This window comes from Medicago sativa, chromosome 2 (assembly GCF_051527215.1).
Source record: "Medicago sativa cultivar Bolivia chromosome 2, Bolivia_mono, whole genome shotgun sequence".
In the NCBI taxonomy this organism is placed as follows: domain Eukaryota; kingdom Viridiplantae; phylum Streptophyta; class Magnoliopsida; order Fabales; family Fabaceae; genus Medicago; species Medicago sativa.
Genome location: NC_140750.1, coordinates 4,352,317 through 4,371,530, shown reverse-complemented (window position 1 = coordinate 4,371,530; position 19,214 = coordinate 4,352,317). Strand labels below are relative to the sequence as shown.

Genomic DNA, 19,214 nt, shown 5'->3' with positions numbered 1-19,214 from the left:
TTTGAGAGAAATCACATAATTTCTTTGGCTTTAAGGCATTGAGAGAAATTGAGGACCGACAATGAAAATGATAGTATGGTCGATGATCACGTTGACATATCATTTCTTGCTACACTCTACACAAATGACTAGTCGACGGAATTGGTGATATTTGTAACCATGGAAGGTGTTGTATCAATTAAGGATATAACTACCGCCATGATTCGATATCATTCAGTTCTTAGTTGGACGGAGTCTTTATTAAGTGTTGCATCATGGGATCATGTAGTGGCCACGTTAGGAAGTTTGTTATCAGTCCGAGAGTCGTTTTCAAAAATTATTTTTTAAATTTTCATTTTTATTTTATTTTTAAAATACACAATTGATTTTGCCCAAGTGGGAGAATGTTAGAATTTCTTCTAATATTTTGTGGGCTACAATCAATTGTTGGTTTTGGTTTTAATAAAAACGGACTGATGTTGTGATCCATTTGATGATGCTTAGGCCCTAATAAAAGTGATCAATAAATAATGGGCTTTTGGGCACTTAATCTGATTTGTGTAGAAACATAGTGTAGGCCCAAACACTAGGCCCATGATGGGTGGTGCCTAGGGTTGCACGGTTATAAATAGAGAGGTTAGGTCCCCTTTGCCATCACTCTGACAATTCTGCTCATTAGCGGTTTGTCCCATCGAAAACCCTAAGTCCGGAGCATGTGAAAGGCACAGGAACACTTTGTCTCAAATCTCGGCGAATGCAAATCTCGGCGAATGCAGTAATCATGGTTTCCAAGTAAGTGTGTTCTAACTTCATATAATATCTCGATCTTAATGAATAAATTGTTTACATGATATATATTAAATTTTTGGAAATAAAACGTTTGAAGAGAAATAACATAGCATAAACAAAAGTCTACCTGATAAATGAAAGAGTCGATTATAGAAAAAGAAATGGAGAGAGGTCTGTTCTTGAGATTAAGAGGAAGAGATGAAAGAAATTGTGACCTGTGAGCTTAAGACAGTGATTGGCTACATTAGATCATAGGTAAAAATATGATTTGTTGCAAAATAATGGTGAAGAGTTTGTGAGTTGCAACTAGCAAGACATGTTTATTTATACTATAAGAAAAAGAAAAAAAAAACGCACCAAGGGCAACGAGACTTGTGCAATAATAATTTTTATGTATTTTTGAATGGCTAGGACTTATGTAATTTGCAAAGATGTGATGTACGTGAGCAATTAATTGACAAGAAGGACCATGCTTCAGCCACATCCACATATGGTACTTCTTTCTACTGTACCTCTCCATTTACTTTTTCTGAGAAGTCCTCTTGTATTAGCTTTGCAATTCACACATAAAGCATTGTTCTCCTACCATGCCATATCTTTAACATGACCATCTATTATTCCAAAGCATTCAGCTAGCACAAGCAAACCAATATAAGCTCCAATTCCACCTATCCCTAATATTGCTAAGTACATTACATTGTCACAAAAAATATTTTACGTTTTATTATGTTAATTATTTTCAAAAATCAATTAGAAGTGTTGTAGTGTACATAAAAATAGAGGTGGCGTTTCACATGGGAAAGGGCAATCCTTTCCCACCATGGGAAAGCCAATTTGATCCATTAGATCAACTAAGGAACACAGTCTTATCATACATTGTCAACACTATAATTTATTGTCACTATCTTTCACCATCACTCTTCTTCATTCCCACCAACCCACCACCGGCAACACCATCATAACCAGTCCCAGCAACATCAGACTTTGGTGGCAAGAAGCTTTCACTGTACCTGGTAACTTTAGAACTTGGACGATTGATGTCTTGCCACACTCAAACTCTTTCCTTCAAAACATACTTGCAATCAACTAAAAAGCTTCTGAAAACCACCCACCGTCCTTCAACCTGTCGTCGACCTTCAACCATCTTCAAAGAACCACCGACCTTCAACCTGTCGTCGACCGCCACACACCCACCGTCCTGTACGCCGAGCGCCACCCCTTTCACCATCTTCATCTTTTTTTGATATGATTCTTGTCACTTTAATCACACAATAAAAGAAGGTAAATCTGCAAAACAAAATCATTAGCTGCAACATCGATGGAAATGTGTTGTAGTTTCATGGAGGTTGAAGATAGTAAGTTGAAGACAATGAGGTTAAAGTAATAGGTGGTGGTAGGTGAATTGCAGATTGGGAGGTTTGCTAGTTGGCCATGTTTCTAGACCAGATTCCAATATTCATTAATTCATTCATTTAAAAGAAAGAACAACACCTTGCGTGTTTGATGTTGTTGTTGTGTGTTCCATGATTTTATTTTAATTAATTAATTAATCTGATTTCATTATTGGGATGAATCCTCTTGCGTTTTGATGTTGCTGGTGGTGGGGGAAGAGAGAAGAGTGGTGGAAGATGTAAAAGAAGACCAGATGGAGAGATGAAGGAATATGGTGGTGGAGGTGGTGGTGGTGAGTGTAGGAGAGAGAATGGTGGTGGATGATATAGTGTGAGCAGACCATCATAAAATCTATGCTCCTCTTTAATCTAACCACAAAAATAAACTTTCCCATGGTGGGAAGGGATTGTCCCTTCCCATGTGATCCAACAGGAAATTAGTAGTAAAAAATAGAGTGTACAATTTCGCATTCTAGAATTGATCTTTGAATCATAGTATGCTAGAATGTCATTGTTCCAAGTGCAAATGGTTAATTAATAAACCAATTTAAGTACTCTTGCTAGACGATATTTCTTATAAAGAGGTGAAACCAAAATTCTATTGAGTTATTCAATCCAATTTTGATACATTAATCATATAAAATCAAATCTTATAAGAAACTAAAAATGACCTTGAGTTACTTACTGTGAACACTCGGTAATAGTAATCTCTTATGGTCAACAATATGCATGCAATGCAAGTCCAATTAATATACTGAGATAGTGAGATTAACATTAGCTTCGTATAATTAAATTAAAATTACGTCAGCGGAAAACACAAAGCAATACGATGTTTTTTCTGATTGGCCTTTTAATAAGTTTTTTCTTTTAGAATTGGTTTTTAAGTTACTTTTGTTAAACAACTAGAGATGAACCATATGCACGGGTTTATTCAGGCTCTGTCTACAGTGAGAGACCTTTGTAGGTCTCCTACGGTGCGCGAGACAAGTAAAAAAACATTGGCCATTGGATAATGAAGCCTTACGGATCTTATCATGTACTATCTATCCATCTTCCTTTCCATATTCTCTCTCCCCTCAATTAGGCATGGCAATGGGTACGGGTGGGGACGGGTATTACCTTCCCCATCCCCATACCCTATTCTCAAAAACTTACCCGTTACCCTACCCATACCCAACGGGGATGAGAAATTGAATCCCATCCCCGTCCCCGACGGGTTCGGGGATCCCATCCCCATCCCCGTACCCATAGTGAATATTTTTTAATAAAAAAATTATCAAACCAATAGTACCAGAAACAAAGAAAAAAACCCCCAAAGCAATACCATCAGTAGAATGCTCAACAGCAATACCAAATAACAACATCAATAATGATTTCTTTTTGTTTAAAGATGTATCTGACTACAATATTGTTTGTCACAAAATTATGAATGAAAATGAGGAACAAATAAATTGTATCTATATCCCCCACCATTAAAGGGGAAAAGAAGAGAATAGTGAAAGTAAGGAAAGAAAACAATTTAGTTTATACAGAGCCGTAGTTGGTTCCCATGGAGCAAATACACCTTGAAGTACAACTCCATCTGGAAACTGAATCCTAATAATAGTTCTTGTGTATCTCCTCTTCGCAGCTTTAGCTTGCTTTTCTTTAAGTGACTTTGGGATTAAAAGCTGAGACTCTTCAATCTTTTTTCTCCTTAACTCAGCTTCTCTTCTCACCTCTTCAGCCGAACGTTTGTAGAAGGAATCTTGTAGCTCAATTCTAGCTGCAACACTTTCAGAGACAGCAAAGAAGACCTTTACCTGAAAGAGGTAAATTTGAATCAGAAAAGATAGACATAATCAATCTAAAGAACTAAGTAGTATATATTTCATAAAGTACTTAAGTGGCAAACTATCAAGAAAGCCAATGAGTCATTGAGAGAATGGAATGAATGAAATGAGCAGCACTGCGCGTTGAGAGAGAATGCAGAACAGAAAGCAATTTCGGCCGCTGGACTGGAGGAATGAAATAGATCTAGGGTTTTGTTCTTGTGTTTCTATTTATATAAAAAAAAGGGGTAAAAAAGTAATTTTATACATTCGGGTAGGGTATGGGTATGGGTTCGGGGTGGGTACCTATATACCCGTTACCCGTCCCATACCCGTGTTTTGGAATCGGGGAAAACCCATACCCATACCCAAACCCAGTCAAAGCGGGGAAAACCCGTCAACTTTGGGTGGGTATGGGCGGGTACCCACGGGGACGGGTATTGTTGCCATGCCTACCCTCAATGCAGATTTGAAGCTATGAGATGCACAATACCTAACGACAGCAAAATTATCAGGATTTGGGCAAGAACTGCTACTATTCATTGTTACAATTATTTGATTCTTTCATCTCATTTATTCAGATTCACTCTTTTAAAAGAAAGTCTTGTTACAAGTCTAGATTTCTCAAAAATTTAGAGAAAATTCTCTAACTAAACTCTTCCATTTTTCATCCAATATTATTTATAAACCATGAAATCAAAATCAATTAAATATCCTTCATTAGATTCAGTGCCTCTATCCAAGATCTGAGCATTATTTTTTTGACAGAAACGTGAACAATTAATTCAGAGTAGAATGGTGAAGAAAAAATGGATGTTTACATAGCTGGAAAAACTGCATCAAACTTGTTGATGTTATGTAAATGGATGAAGAATTCGTGTTATATGAATCGAAAATGGGTTTAGCTTCTTATTAATTATGTCATGTGTTGATCTCTGCTATGAATTCAATTTCTTTTTAGGGGTCTGCTAAACTGTTATGGATTTATCTTCTTGGTTCCTTTTTTCCAATGGCATGAATAGAATTTGAGAATGGGTTTAGTTGTTATATGAATTGAAAATTGAAAATTTAAACCAAAGTTGTTGCATGTTTGTGGAGTAATTGAAACCATGTCGCTGTAGATTTGGGTGATTTTACTGAAACAGCCAAAAGAAGAATGAATAGAGAGGAGATTTGAGAAGTCCGGTGTGATGGGTGTTTGTCATTGATGAAAGAAAAGTAATCAAGTGTATTTAGTTAATAGTGTGTTTAATCAATCCAACGGTTTTGAATGGTCATGCACCGGTAGGAGACCTATTAAGGTCTCCCACCCTAGAGAGAGCCGTTTAGGTTTATTCATCACTACTCATGTTAGAGATTAATGACTCACTATTTTAAATTCATGAATTCGCACTATTGCTCATTTGCAAACAACTAGATATTCCGCGAAGCGAAATAATGTGTCGCTGGAAAAAGCATTTCTCCATAAAATTTGTCACCTTTATATGGATATGATATTTTATCATTGCTAGCTCTAATGATTGGGGTCCGATCACTATCACTATTCAATACTCCCTCCGGTCACTATTATAAGCAAAAATTTACTTTTTAGATTCATTCAATAAATAATGTATGTAGTCTATATATAGACCGTATACATCATTTATTAAATGAACATAAAAAGTCAATTTTTACTTATAATAGTGACCAGAGGGAGTACATATAAAACATTAACATTGAATATATCTATACACAAAAAAGTAATTTAATAATAAGAGTATTACTTTTCCCACCCTATGCCTTTCCTAGCGCGCCCTATTTTTTTCCAAAATTACCCTCGGGGATTTCCGGATTATATAATCCGGAATGAAGCAGTGCACAGAACTGAAACAGATTTTCATGTCATCGTGGTTTTTATCATTTTTTTTCAATAAATCATTATATATGTTTGTATAAAAGACAATTAACTTAAATATTATATCAAAAAATGATTATATATATATATATCATTATACCAAAAAAAAGTTGAATTTATATCATTACACATTTCACCTAATGATATACATTTCAACTAAACTAATGATATATATCTAATCTATGGCGCCGAAAGATCAATGGGACTATCATCCACTTCAACCTTCACACCAGGAGCAGGACCAACACCAACCCTCTCATCGGGATCAAGATTTTCAACAACGTACAACTCTTCATCATCTTCTATGACCTCAACACCCGCCGCCCGACTTAGCTCATTATAATCTGCCATCCGGCTGACATATCTATCAGGCCATGTGTCTGCATCCTCTCGATGGTATTGTCTCCATAGAGCGGAAGTGGGAGGAATCGGACAACCATCCTTCAATTTCAAGGCCATAAAATGGTTGTCATTCACATATGCCAGACATATCAACGGATCGATAGTTGGAGGCGGCGGTGGACCACATAGAGGGAAAAAGGTTTCTGATTTCCCAATGGACAACACAACAACTGTTTGGTTGAATTTCTGTGCGATGAGGAACCCCATATCCGGCATTGTCATCCATTTATCCAGTGGTGCAATGCCAATACCGGAGTAGGATAGAGCGTCCAAGACCTCGTTATACCGTCTATCATCATTAATCATCCTCCGATAGCGTTCATTTTCTACACCGATAAGCTCTTTGTAAAGGTTGTACCGGACTAATACGTGATCATCAACAGTCAAGTTACGTAGGACCGCAACTGCTCGGAACCCACAATGGCCATCACCGGGTACATCCGTAACCTTTTCAATAAAGCCATGCATCCAAATTGGGATTTGGTCTTTGTTTGGTATGTGGACCTCAACGGGTGTTGGCTTCTTGGGATTTTTTGGAATTGGCTTAGGAGGAGTAGGAGACATGTTGCTTTTCCGTGCTCTCTTTCTACTTGTCCCTGTTGACCGTGTCTGTGAACCCTGTGTTTCTTGCTCTTGGGAGTCAACAATCTCCCATAGGGAAGGGGACCGCCTTGTCGATCGAATGCTTTGCTTATCTTTCTTTGGAGCTCCTTTGGTGGTGACCTTATTTGGCGGTGGACGCATAGAGGTGGTTTCCGGTAAAATAAATTGCCGGAATTGTTCTTTCAAATGCACTTTCATGTTGTAATCGGCGTCCTTGAACCGCGCCTACAATGTGCAACAAAACAGTCAGAGGAAAACCAGTCAGAAACATGCCATTCTGTTACTACTGGTGACTTCCGGATTATACAATCCGAAATAGACAAGCTAATCTGGATTGTATAATCCGGAACTTCCCGATACACCCTTTGCATGAGCCTTAAATGCACTTGCATGGGGCGTAAATGCTACTTATCCGGATTACATATTCCGGAATACAACTGTTATGTCCGGATTATATAATCCGGATTGCACCAGTACATAATACAGAAACAGAAATCCTGGGCAGAACATAAACATAGACAGTTTTGAAAAAAATACCTGGAGAATATCCCATTCTGGCAATAGAAAGATGTCTTCTTTTTTAAGCTTCGGGTCAACCTCGTACTCGAACCCCAACCTTTTCCAGTGGGTGTGAATTTCTTCCAAACGAATGGCGGTGCCGTTCTTGATCTTCAAAGCTAGCATACATGCACACGGTAACCCGTATGTGATCAAACTCAAACAACCACATCTTGATTTATCCGTACCAATTTCAAGTGCTTTATTGTACTCCACTACGAGATGATGCAAAGCTTCCCTTGAAATGTTCCGGATCAACCTAGACCACAACACCTTGTCTTTTAACCGATGTTCAAGCATGATAATGCTCGTATGAAACGAAGCATGTATTGCGGTATGTTGCAGCTCTAGCATGGCATGAACGGATTTCCAGTTTGTGCTCAAATCACCCATACTACTACTCAGATACTTTTTCAACCGAGCGTGTGCAGATTCAGCTCTGTTTGTTGTAGTATTCCCCATATGAAGGTGTTTGTCAACCCAAAACCTCACAAACTTATCCTTAACCGGATCCAAAATTGTCTTTTCAACATAATCCAAAAACTTGGGAAATTTTGCGCATACAACTTTGAACCGGGTCCAATTATCAATATATGCTTCCTCCGTGTCGGAGTCCACAATAACCATCCATGCAGCCATCACAGTCTTCACGCCGACTCTTTCTCTTGTACTCAGTGTATGAACCTCCCCTTTCACATATCAAAGTAACAAATGCATTTCTTCTGTTGCCACCGTTATAGGATTTACCAATAACAGTGGAAAACCCAAGCTTCCTAGCTTTCTCCCGAACCCACTCCAACAAATTATTCAGTGTTGCAAACTTGTGTTTGGTGGTAAAATGTTCGCGCTGGTCAATACAAACAGCAACAACTGGAGGTGGTACAACAGGAGGAATATGAGGAGGAGCATCCACTACTTTCGGGGGTGGTGGTGGGGGATTCTCGGATTTGGCATCTCCGGAATCATGCGCATATTCAAGTAAAAGAAGCTCTTCCACAACAGGAGGTTCATTCTGAGGTCCATCATCATTCAGGTCCATCATCATTCGGGGGATCAACAGGAACAACCATAACTGAAAACAGTGCAAAACAGAGTCAGAAAATGAACACAGCTTCTCTACTGCTGGTGTCCGGAAAATGTTATCCGGAATGCATGAACACAGTCCGAATTACGTGTTCCGGATAAGTACAGTGAAGATCATACAACGTGATCAAATCTTAATCGCCTAAAAATCGACTAGGGAAAGGTTTATATACACATTACCTTTGCATTCAGACGAAAATGATGATGTTAACACCCTTTTATGGCCAGATTGCTGCTCCAAACCAAGATTTTGCCCAAATGGAGTGTTTTTTAGAGGTGTAGGGAGTGTTTTTGATAAAGGTGGTCTGCTTCAGCTAGGTTCTGGAGAACTATATATAACCTAGCTATCCGGATTACATATTCCGGAAAAAGACGTCTACTTTTTCCCGCTCGTTTTGAATATAGGGCGTGCGGAATATCTTCTCCGGAATACAGCTCTTATGTCCGGATTATGTTATCCGGATTGTATTTCAACTGACCAACCCCAAGTTTCGCAAGTCCTCACGAGACAGGGTGATTTTCAAACGGTATGGATTATACATTCCGAATATTGTCCGGAATATATTTTCCGGATAAAGGGTATTTTGGTAAAAAAAAATAGGACGCGCGAGAAGGCCATAGGGTGGGAAAAGTAATACTCTAATAATAATCACACATATTTCCTCTTGAAAAAGTAACCACAGACAAATTTATTATTATAATTTTTTTTTAATAATCGTAAATTTTGGTACATGAGTAATTTTATAGAGACCGAGGAAGTATGTGATGATCTCTGTGTATTGTGAGTGACGACGTGAGAAACGAGACAATTTTAAATTGTTGGACTTGGTGTGGTTCGCCCATGCGAGAAACGAGTGGGGACGTTGCATTCATTTTTTTCCCTCAGATTTTGATGGTAACAATTCAGAAAGTGCTTTCAGATATTCATTTGATTGTGATAGTGTAATAAAGTGACATATGATAATAATAAAGTAATTCGTGAATATTCGTAAATGACGATTGTGATTAAAACCTACACAGGTACAAGTGAAGAGTTGGGGTTGCGGGTTCCTAATACAATTTTGATATTTTAATTAGTTGTGCTAAAATTTATAAATTAATATAATATTTCTTCCGTTTCAAAATATATATTGCAGTTAACCACTGCACACATGCCAATATACAACTTTGATCATTAATATCTTTAATTATATTTAATAAAAAATTATAAAAATTTGATATTTTAAAAATATTCATTGAGACAAATCAAACAATATCTTATATGCTAAAATTTGTATTTATATATTAGTTAAAAAATATGGTCAAAATAAGCTATGTGAATAGTGCACATTGTAAAACTGCGACATTGATTTTGAAACGGAGGGGGTAATTTTTTATTTGATGATAAGGTAAAATTATTTTGCATCCTTGGTGATATCCATTAAGCTCTTAATTTATCGGATATCCTCTGCGCACAATTGTGGAGAATAATCCCTCGAGCATTGTGGGACCCAAAAGGGCATCAAGTTCTCCTAAGAGTTTTAACGCTGCTTCATTCCCAAAGCTAGATTCGAACTCAAAGCTTGGTTAAGTTAGAAGAGACTCGTGTCATCTCATCTAAGCGCTCATGGGTACCTGATAAATGTTTAAAAGTGATATATTTCATATAGGAGTTTCGGCATTTTAGTGACTTGTTTTGCAAGATTCTCTATGAAAAACTCCAAATATTGTGTTAATATGTCATTTATGCTTTTGAGCCTTATTCTACCCTTGTTGTGCAGGAAAATACAAGCAAGGAGCAAGAAAAGTCAAAATTCAAGGAAACCACGCCATTAGCGTAATCTACGCTATTAGCGTGAGGAAGAAAAGCCCAAGGTCAGAAGGGTACGCCAATGGCGCACCTGGAGCGTGAAATCTGGAGCACTTGTGAAGAACACGCCATTAGCGTAAGCTACGCTATTAGCGTAATCACTCCAGAAAGGTACGCTAATAGCGTAGCTGGAGCGTAGCAGACCATGAAGAACCACGCCATTAGCGTGAGAGACGCTATTAGCGTAACAAGTCCAGAAAGCTACGCCATTAGCGTGGCTGGAGCGTAGAAGCAGGGCAAGGCCAACGTGGCAGCAGCCCATTGGTCAGATTATAGGCCGACTTACCACGCCATTAGCGTGGCAGGCGCTATTAGCGTAGGTACAAAAATACAGGCCCATTTAAATAGCATTCTTACCTCTCTTTTAGGTCATTCACTATTCCATTGAAACATTTTATACATTTCTAGAGAGAGGTTAGAGCTATTTCATAGAGAGAAACACAAAGCAAGTGATTAAGGAGTAGATTCAACCCTAGATTCATTGAGACATCAAGGATCTTGGCATGGAATCTTCATCTTTCCTTCATTCCTTGCATTAGTTTACATGTCTATGTGTAACTATCACCTTCTTTGTAGTATTGAGGTAACAACCAAGCTATTATGTAATCTTTTGATCTTTTAATACATAAGGTTCTAGCTTAATGATTCAATATTGTTGTTATTCTTGCTTTTAATGCTTTCCAAGAGATTCAAGATGATTTGGACACAAACTCTTGAATCTAGAACTAGAATAACAATCTATCCTATGTTATATCACTCTTGACAAGTTTGTAAACCTTTGATAATTACTTTTAATCAAGATTTTAAAGCTTTCGGATACTTAATCAGGCTGGACACGGTCGATTAAGTTATCTGATCGACTTTGTTATCGTTTAAGGAATTTGGACACGAATGTTTAAACGATAACCTAGAAATAACGATGTCGCTTTGGACACGAAGGATGTTGTAGAAATGATTGTAATAATATTGGTTATAAAGCTAGAATCTTAATCGATCGAGAGATTGCTGCTGTTATGCTTGCTCGTTATCTTATACCGCAAGCGAAATAGTTCGATACCCTCTCGTTTTTACTTTTATGTCATCTGTGGATATAGTGTTACAAACAAACAAATTATATCCAAACCCTTAATGTGAACTATTGTGAAAATGCTTATAATTAACGTAACTCCCTGTGGAAACGATCCTATATATACTCACGTGTACATAGTTATATGACATGTAGGAAAAACAAACATCAAAATGGCGCCGTTGCCGGGGAGTAACGTATTTTATATTATAAGTTTTGAAACAATTTTGTCATGTTAAGTCAATTTTGCACAAAATTCTTTCATGCATATACTCATAAATTTATATCATTCATTATTTTTGATGCTAACCACCTGGTATAGTCTTGGTAAACTTTGTATATGCGAGGTACCGTTTCTAAAGAAGACCTTCAATTTGATCCAGAAATAGAGAAAACTGCTAGGTTACTTAAGAAGCAAGCAAAGGAAGCTAAGAGATTAGCCAGGCTGGCTCAGCCGGAATCTTTACTTTTTATTCCTTCTCCGTCAGGTTCGGTGCATACTATATCACTTGGTGATTCTTCACATTCTTCTGCACATTCATCTCCGAAGAGTGAACCAGAAGTAGTCATGGCTCAGGAAGAAGATAATGATGCTCTACCTATGTGGGTTAGTCCGAGGAGGCTAGCTAACCTTGGTAATCAAAATGCCAAGCAAGTCGAGTTGAAATCTGGGTTGATAAATTTGATAACTCAGAATCAATTCACTGGAATGGATCATGAAGACCCTTACAAGCATCTCACAAATTTCTATGTTACCGCCGGTACTCTTGGTATGAAGGAAGATGAGGAAGAACCAATGTTTTGTAAATTATTTCCTCATTCTTTGATTGGTAAGGCTAAGGAGTGGTACTTAGATCAACCTACTTCGTTGATGAAAGATTGGCCTGCATTGGAGAAAATGTTTCAAGAGAGGTTCTTTCCGGAGGATAGGCATCTTGAAGCTAAAACATCACTCACAACTTTTTCTCAAGGCCAAAGTGAGTCTCTATGTGATGCTTGGGAGCGATACAAGTCTTTGCTTAGGAGCTGTCCTAAGCATGGTTTTGATAGCCAGATGCAACTATATCTTTTTCGTCAAGGGCTTCAAGACATGTCCAAGACAATGCTAGATGCAAGTGCTGGAGGCTCTATTGCTTTGAAAAATCCAGCTGATGCTGTCAAAATCATTAACCAAATGGCTCTCAACACAAGAAAATCTTCTCACAACCGGAATCCTAATCAAAGGAAAGCCGGTATCCTTGAACTAGAAGCAAACGATGCAGTTTTGGCTCAAAATAAGCTTCTCACTCAACAAATAGAAGCCATGCAAAAGGAGATGAGAGCTATGCCAAAACAAATTCTTGAATCTCTCAAACAAGAAGGAGGAACATCTCAGGTAAATGCTTGTGAGCTTTGCACGGGAGATCATCCCACCGGCTTTTGTCCCACACCCGGTTCTTTTGAAGAGGAAGAGGTCAACTATGTGGGAAACCAACAAAGGCCTAACCAACCACAACAAGCCGGAACCTCACAACAATCCCAAAATCCGGGTACTTCCAACTTCCAAGGAAGATATCCAGCCAATCAAAACCAACAAAGACCTTGGAGAACACCTTACAACAATAACTACCAATATCCGCAATCAAACTTCTACCAACAACCTTTCCCTCAATTCCAACAACCATTCAATAATCAATACCAAATTCCACCACCAAATAACCCCCAACAACCTAATAATTCCCAAAGCACCGAGGAGGTCTTGAAGCAATTCATGCAAATGTCCATGGCTAACCAGAAAAACACCGACGCTTCCATCAAAGGCCTTGAGACGCAAGTTGGTCAGTTAGCACAACAAATGGCTCAAGGTCCTCCGCAAGTGGGAACTTTCACCGCTAACACTCAACCAAATCCTAAGGAGCATCACAAGGCATAGCAGTCAAAAGCTATTGCTACAAGGAGTGGTAGAGTAGTAGGTAAAGGGGTAGGTGTAGATATTGTTGTTGAAGAGAAGGATGATGAAGTTGTCATTGAGGAGGATAAAGATAAGTTCGAGGAGGATAAGGAAGAGTTAGAGAAGGAAGTGTATATAAAGAATAAAGAAGAATTAGTTGAAAAAGAAAAAAATCAAAAAAGAGATCTAGTGGAACAAGAGGAGATGGAGAGGAAGAATAAAGATGTGGGGAAAGATAAAGGGAAGAAACAAGAAGTTGAGAAGCAAGTGGTAGCTCAACGCTTACCATACCCACATGCTCCATCGAAGAAAGACAAAGAGCGGCAATACGCAAGGTTTCTTGAACTCTTCAAGAAGTTGCAAATTGATATACCATTCTCAGAAGCCTTGGAACAAATGTCGGTCTATGCGAAGTTCATGAAAGATATCCTTTCCAAGAAAAGAAGAGTCAACGATGAAGAGACAATCCAAATTGATGCCAATTGTAGTGCTATTATTCAAAGAACGTTGCCTAAGAAAGAGCAAGATCCGGGAAGAGTCACTCTACCGGTAGCCATTGGCACAACACATGTAGGTAAAGCACTACTTGATCTTGGATCAAGCATCAATCTCATGCCTTTGTCCGTTGCCAAAAGAGTTGGTGACCTTTGTATAAAGCGGACTAGGATGATGTTGCAATTGGCCGACAAATCCTTTGCAAAACCACTAGGTATGGCCGAAGATGTTCTTGTAAAAGTGGACAAATTTATTTTTCCGGCTGACTTTGTGGTTATGGATGTTGAAGAAGATGAGGATGTGCCTATCTTAATGGGAAGGAATTTCATGCAAACGGCTCGGATGATGATTGATCTTGATGATAATATCATGAAGGTCAAGGTAAATGATGAAGAGGTTACCTTCAACATCCGAGAAGCTTTGAAGTACTTGATAGAGCCAAACCGCAAGCGCACGGCCTATCGAAGTAATAGTAGTAAGTAGAGTATCGTTCCGCTAGGGAGTTGTGAATCCAATTAGCTTTTAGAGAATGATTAGAAGAGAAGAAAGATTATGAAATAGGGGGTTAATTGCTGAAGATAAATAACAATAATAATAAAAGAGCCTTGGGATTATTGGTTTATCATAATAACAAACCCTTCACTAAACAAGACTTAAACATCTAATTTCATGGTTTACACCTTAATTTCTAAAGACCGGTTTCCCTTAGCCCCTCACCTTTCCGATGAAAGTCCGGTGAGAGTTTACTTCTAGTAACCAAGCCTATTTCGCTGACATGTTTACTAGAAGATGCATAGAGGATTGAAACTACTCTTTGTCTCAATAATTGCAAAGACTATTTCACTGTTTTGCAATTATTGTCTAGGTTCACTTGTTCCAACATCAAGACTCCGCTCTCGCTTTATGAATTGATGTTTGGGATGATGGATTAACGATTATCAAACCCTCCGCTTTCGCTTCCACAGTTTGATAATTGTTAATCCACGTTAAGACGGTGAATCTAGATTAGAAATTAGGGTTACATAGAAATTAGGGTTTAAGCTTGGTTTGTTTAGGATTATGTCATTAGACTTACCAACAATCCCAAGACAAAGAAGTGTCTACTCACTAACGTTCATTGTAGACATAGGGGAAGAAGAGAGAAAGCAATAAAGTAAAACAACAATAATATAAAAGTGAACTTTTATTCTGAGAACAAAAGATGAATGTTTATGATGGAGTGCTACTCTATTTATAGCTTTACAATTGACTTAGAAACTAAGCTACTATAAGGGCAAAACAGTAAAGCTGCAACGGAGTAACTTGGGCTTGAAGAAAAGCAGCAAAAGTGGTCCTGGAGGGTGGCACGGCCGTGCCACATGTTGGCACGGGCCGTGCCAAGCTTCTGACTTGGTAGAGACATATTTTTGTCTCGTATCTTCGCATTCTTGTACTGTATTTGCTCCAGTCCTCTTTCTTTTGCTCCAAGACACCTTCCACCATATATTCTTTCCTAAAATATAATAAAATGCAATTTGAAGTAAAAGATTCAAAAAGGAAATAATATTAAAATAAAATAAAACTAAATCTAAATAAAACGATACTAAATAATGCATTAAATTAGACTACTCTATGACTCATCAAACTCCCCCACACTTGAATCTTTGCTTGTCCTCAAGCAAAAGGCAATGGATATAGCAGCAACTAAAAGATTATAATGGCAATACTATTAAGAACACATGTCTCAAAGAAAGGTTTTGTTTCAAGTATACTAATTACAATTTCAAACATTCCTTGTGAACCTATTCAACCCAACATCAAATCTCAAGTGAGTGTGTGTGTGCAGTCCAACCCTTTTCTTGCTCTTGTATAAGACAGATATTATGAGGAACAGGTTCTATCCTTAATGCTAAAGTAACCGAGAAAAGTCCTTTCTTCATTTCATATAAGAGTGATGGGAATTTAAGTTAAAATTAGATTAGATTAACAATTAAGCACAAGGGGCTGCAGATGCTTAGGGGCTATCTATCCTCGTAGGAAGTCTTCTCGGATGTAATTGTCCTTTCCCCCTAGATTCAAAATCACCCTAAGCAGTGCTGCAAAATTATTATTTGTTTCATCTCCGCGTAGGAAGTCTTTTTGGATGTAATTGTCCTTTCCCCCTAGCATTGATGAATTTGTTTCACTTTAGGTTCAAATTAGGGAGTCACCACCACAATTAGGAAGTTAGGGATTGTCCTTTCCCCCACATGTTGGTGCCATTCTCCCGCCCCATTATAACTTTAACAATTTAGCATATAACAATAAAGCACAATTGATTAATTTCCCACACAAACTTATACTACTTTTACTCTAAAGACTTTAAAGGGTCTAAGTTAACACGAAAGATAGAACGTGGTCCTTAAAATACCTAATCATACACTTGCTCAAAGATTGCAACCGGGTGCTTTTCTCATTGGAGAATTTTCACAATAAAACAAGATGTGGGTATAGCAAGAACACAAGAAACACAAGAAACTGCTTTCATGTACATGAAACAACCTTTAAAGAAGAGACAAAACAAAAAATTTTATGCCATATTTTACATTGAAAACAAGCTACTAATCATGCCTCTTGCTATAAAAACAAAATAAAAGAATAAAGTTCAAGGGAGTTTGGGAACAATACGACTCTAGACACTTTATTAGGCCCCCCCCACACTTAGGGGAAGCATTGTCCTCAATGATTCAAAAAGAAAAAATAAAAGAGAAGAAGAAGAAGAAGAAGAAGAAGAAGAAGAAGAAGAAGTAGAAGTAGAAGAAGAGGAGGAAGAAGAAAGAGTAAAGGAAGAGGAAAGCTCACAATTTTATTGAAGTTCATAAAGTAGACCTTTGGAGGTGAAGGTGTTGTATCATGTTATGGAGCATTTGATTGTTTTCTTCATTTATTCGATTGCTCCTTTGGACATTGTACCTTTCAACACCTTATCTTAGTTGCTTGGTGCTTATTCTTTGAACTTTGGTTTGCATTCATGCCCGCCGTTCATCATTATAGCTTCCACCGGTTTCTTGTTCATGGTGCAAGTTTGCACCTACCTCCCCTTCATTACCATCATCATCACCAACATTATGTACCTGTGGGTTAGTACCAACATAAAGCAAATTTTCCACCACCTCCGGATTACTTATGTCCGGATTAGGTAGAATAATCAAACAATAAGCTCTAATAATTCTCCATTCATATTGGTAATTGTGAGTAGGTTCGTGGGTTCTAAGGACAAAGTAGTGATAATATATAAGTCTAGACAAAAGTTTCCCTCTATCCTCTTGATCCCTTGATTCACACTCACCCCAAACTTCCTAGCAAGAAAAGTGATTATTCCACCTACCATTATATCACTCTTATCATCCAGTTTCTTTTTAACAATTGAAACAAGTTAATCAAGCAAATAATAGCAAATGTTATATGATGGTTATAAAGCATAGCCCACAACAGCTCATTAATCCTCATCATTCCTACCTCTATCCTACTTTATATGGTGTCATGGTGCTCTTCCTCTTGGTGCAAGTTAGCACCTTCTCCTACATCATGGTGCAAGTTAGCATCGTCTCCCTCATCATCATCTTGCTCACTAAGAACCTGCACATCATCAACAAACAACAAATTTGCTTCCACCACGGTGGTAGTCCGAGATGGGTTAGGAAGTAAAAACATGATAGGCACATTAAACTTGAGTTGGTGATGGAGTGGTGGACGAGGTTTGATGAAATTTATAGCAATGAGGGTGTCTATTGTTTCCCTCAATTTTTTTTTGATCCCCTCATCCTCACCAATGCAAAAATGCCTACCTATGTATGTAATGATGCCACCCACCACTATGTCTCCTTTACCGGCCGGTCTAGTACCGACAACGTCTAGGGTAATCAATCAGATAAAAGCAAGTGTTGACCGGGTGGTTGTAGAGCATTGCCCATAACATGAACTGCTCATCGGTTCTAGTGTTCCCAAAAGGCAGCTGGTTGGTAGTTATCCGGTTTTAGGCTAGGATCCCAAGAATCATGAATATACCCCTCGTTTGCAAAACCTAAGGTATCACAAAAGTGCTGTAGAGACATATCATAATTAACATTCATTAACCAGAAAGAAACTCTATGCTTAGGGTTATCAAAATCCAACTTATTTTTAGTAAAAATAATTGAGTTGAGAAATTCATAAGTGAAATTTTCATAAACCCGCATAGGTTTCAACAAATCAGTCCAACCTAGCCTTCCTATAAGCCTATAGTCACTAAGCTCTAGCATATTCAAAGTATGAGAATCGGGATATCGAGAAGGATGCAAGGGTTTAGAGATTAGAATTTTATACCTGTCCCGTTGCTTGTTGTCTCGAAATTGGATTCCATGATTCTTTGCTTGTGCTTGCTTCTTTGAGGGAGGGCCTCCGAAAGAGCTTGCTGGTTTCTTACCACTTCTTCTTGAAGCCATATGACCTTTGGTGTGGATTGGTTTTGAAGGTTTAGGGTTTGGGAAGATATTTGGTGGAAAGGATTGGTTTAGGGTTGGAGTTTATGTTTTAGTAAGGTTGATGGGTTTGGTTATGGAGATTTGTTGAGAATTTGTGGTTGTTAGGTTTAATGGAGAATAAGGTTTTGGTGAATTAATTGAGTGGATTGGTGAAGATTTATGGAGATATGAAGGTTTGAGGTTTGAAGGTTGGAGAATGAATGGAGAAGAAGAGAAAAATTGGGTTTATAGAAGGCTAGAGGTCGGGCACGGCCGTGCCACCCTTGGCACGGGCCGTGCCAACTTTCTGTGGGTCTTGGCCAATTTTTCTTCAAAAACACTGGCACGGCCGTGCCAACCTTAGCACGGGCCGTGCCAACCTTCTGGTCGGGGGGCTTCAAAATTTTCAGTTTTTCTTGAATCATACTTGGACAATTACCTACAAAACAACTTAAAACAAAGAAAAACAAACAAAACAAAAGCAATTAAATGCGTGGGTTGCCTCCCACGAAGCGCTCGTTTAAAGTCATTAGCTTGACGATCAAAAGGTTTCTCTATCCGATACCTAATCTCTCACTAAGGGACAATGGCATCAAACTAATATTCTCCCCCAAATCACATGTTGTTCTTTCTATAGTCTTGGATCCTATGTCACATGGTATGGAAAAACTCTCGGGATCCTTAAGTTTAGATGACAATTTGCTTTGAATGATTGCAATAGATTTCCTAAAATGTTCATCTAACTTGGACTCATCAAACCCTTGTGGGAAATGAATTTTTGGCTCATATGGTGGTGATATGTGAGGCTCTCCACTTTCTACTACAACTTTCTCACTTTGTGGCTTTTCACTCTCTACCTCAACCTCAATTTTCTTGGTTTCCACAACGGGGTCTTCTAATTTCT

The 19,214-nt window shown here is 38.2% G+C and overlaps 1 protein-coding gene and 2 long non-coding RNA genes across 3 annotated transcripts; all 3 read right to left on the bottom strand.

The window, feature by feature from the left end:
- Positions 1-764: 764 nt before the first annotated feature.
- LOC146943792 (uncharacterized) lies at positions 765-2,727 on the bottom strand. The gene is made up of 2 exons (XR_015025704.1): positions 1,877-2,727; positions 765-1,785 (listed from the first exon to the last, which is right to left on the bottom strand). It is a non-coding gene; the product is annotated as an uncharacterized LOC146943792 (long non-coding RNA).
- Positions 2,728-3,514: 787 nt separating this feature from the next.
- Positions 3,515-4,426, bottom strand: LOC146943791 (uncharacterized). Its single transcript, XR_015025703.1, has 2 exons — positions 4,041-4,426; positions 3,515-3,961 (listed from the first exon to the last, which is right to left on the bottom strand). It is a non-coding gene; the product is annotated as an uncharacterized LOC146943791 (long non-coding RNA).
- Positions 4,427-6,004: 1,578 nt separating this feature from the next.
- On the bottom strand, positions 6,005-8,198 carry LOC146943790 (uncharacterized). Its single transcript, XM_085742054.1, has 2 exons — positions 7,407-8,198; positions 6,005-7,094 (listed from the first exon to the last, which is right to left on the bottom strand). Exons 1-2 carry the CDS (start codon positions 8,064-8,066, stop codon positions 6,045-6,047), a joined length of 1,710 nt encoding a protein of 569 aa, XP_085598180.1. The 5' UTR covers positions 8,067-8,198; the 3' UTR covers positions 6,005-6,044.
- Between the last annotated feature and the right edge of the window lie 11,016 nt (positions 8,199-19,214).

Coding starts and splice junctions, on each gene's coding strand:
- LOC146943790 (XM_085742054.1), bottom strand. CDS start 8,066: ATGGCTGCATGGATGGTTATTGTGGACTCCGACACGGAGGAAGCATAT. Junction 7,095..7,406: donor CAGAATGGGATATTCTCCAG/GTATTTTTTTCA, acceptor TGCACATTGTAG/GCGCGGTTCAAGGACGCCGA.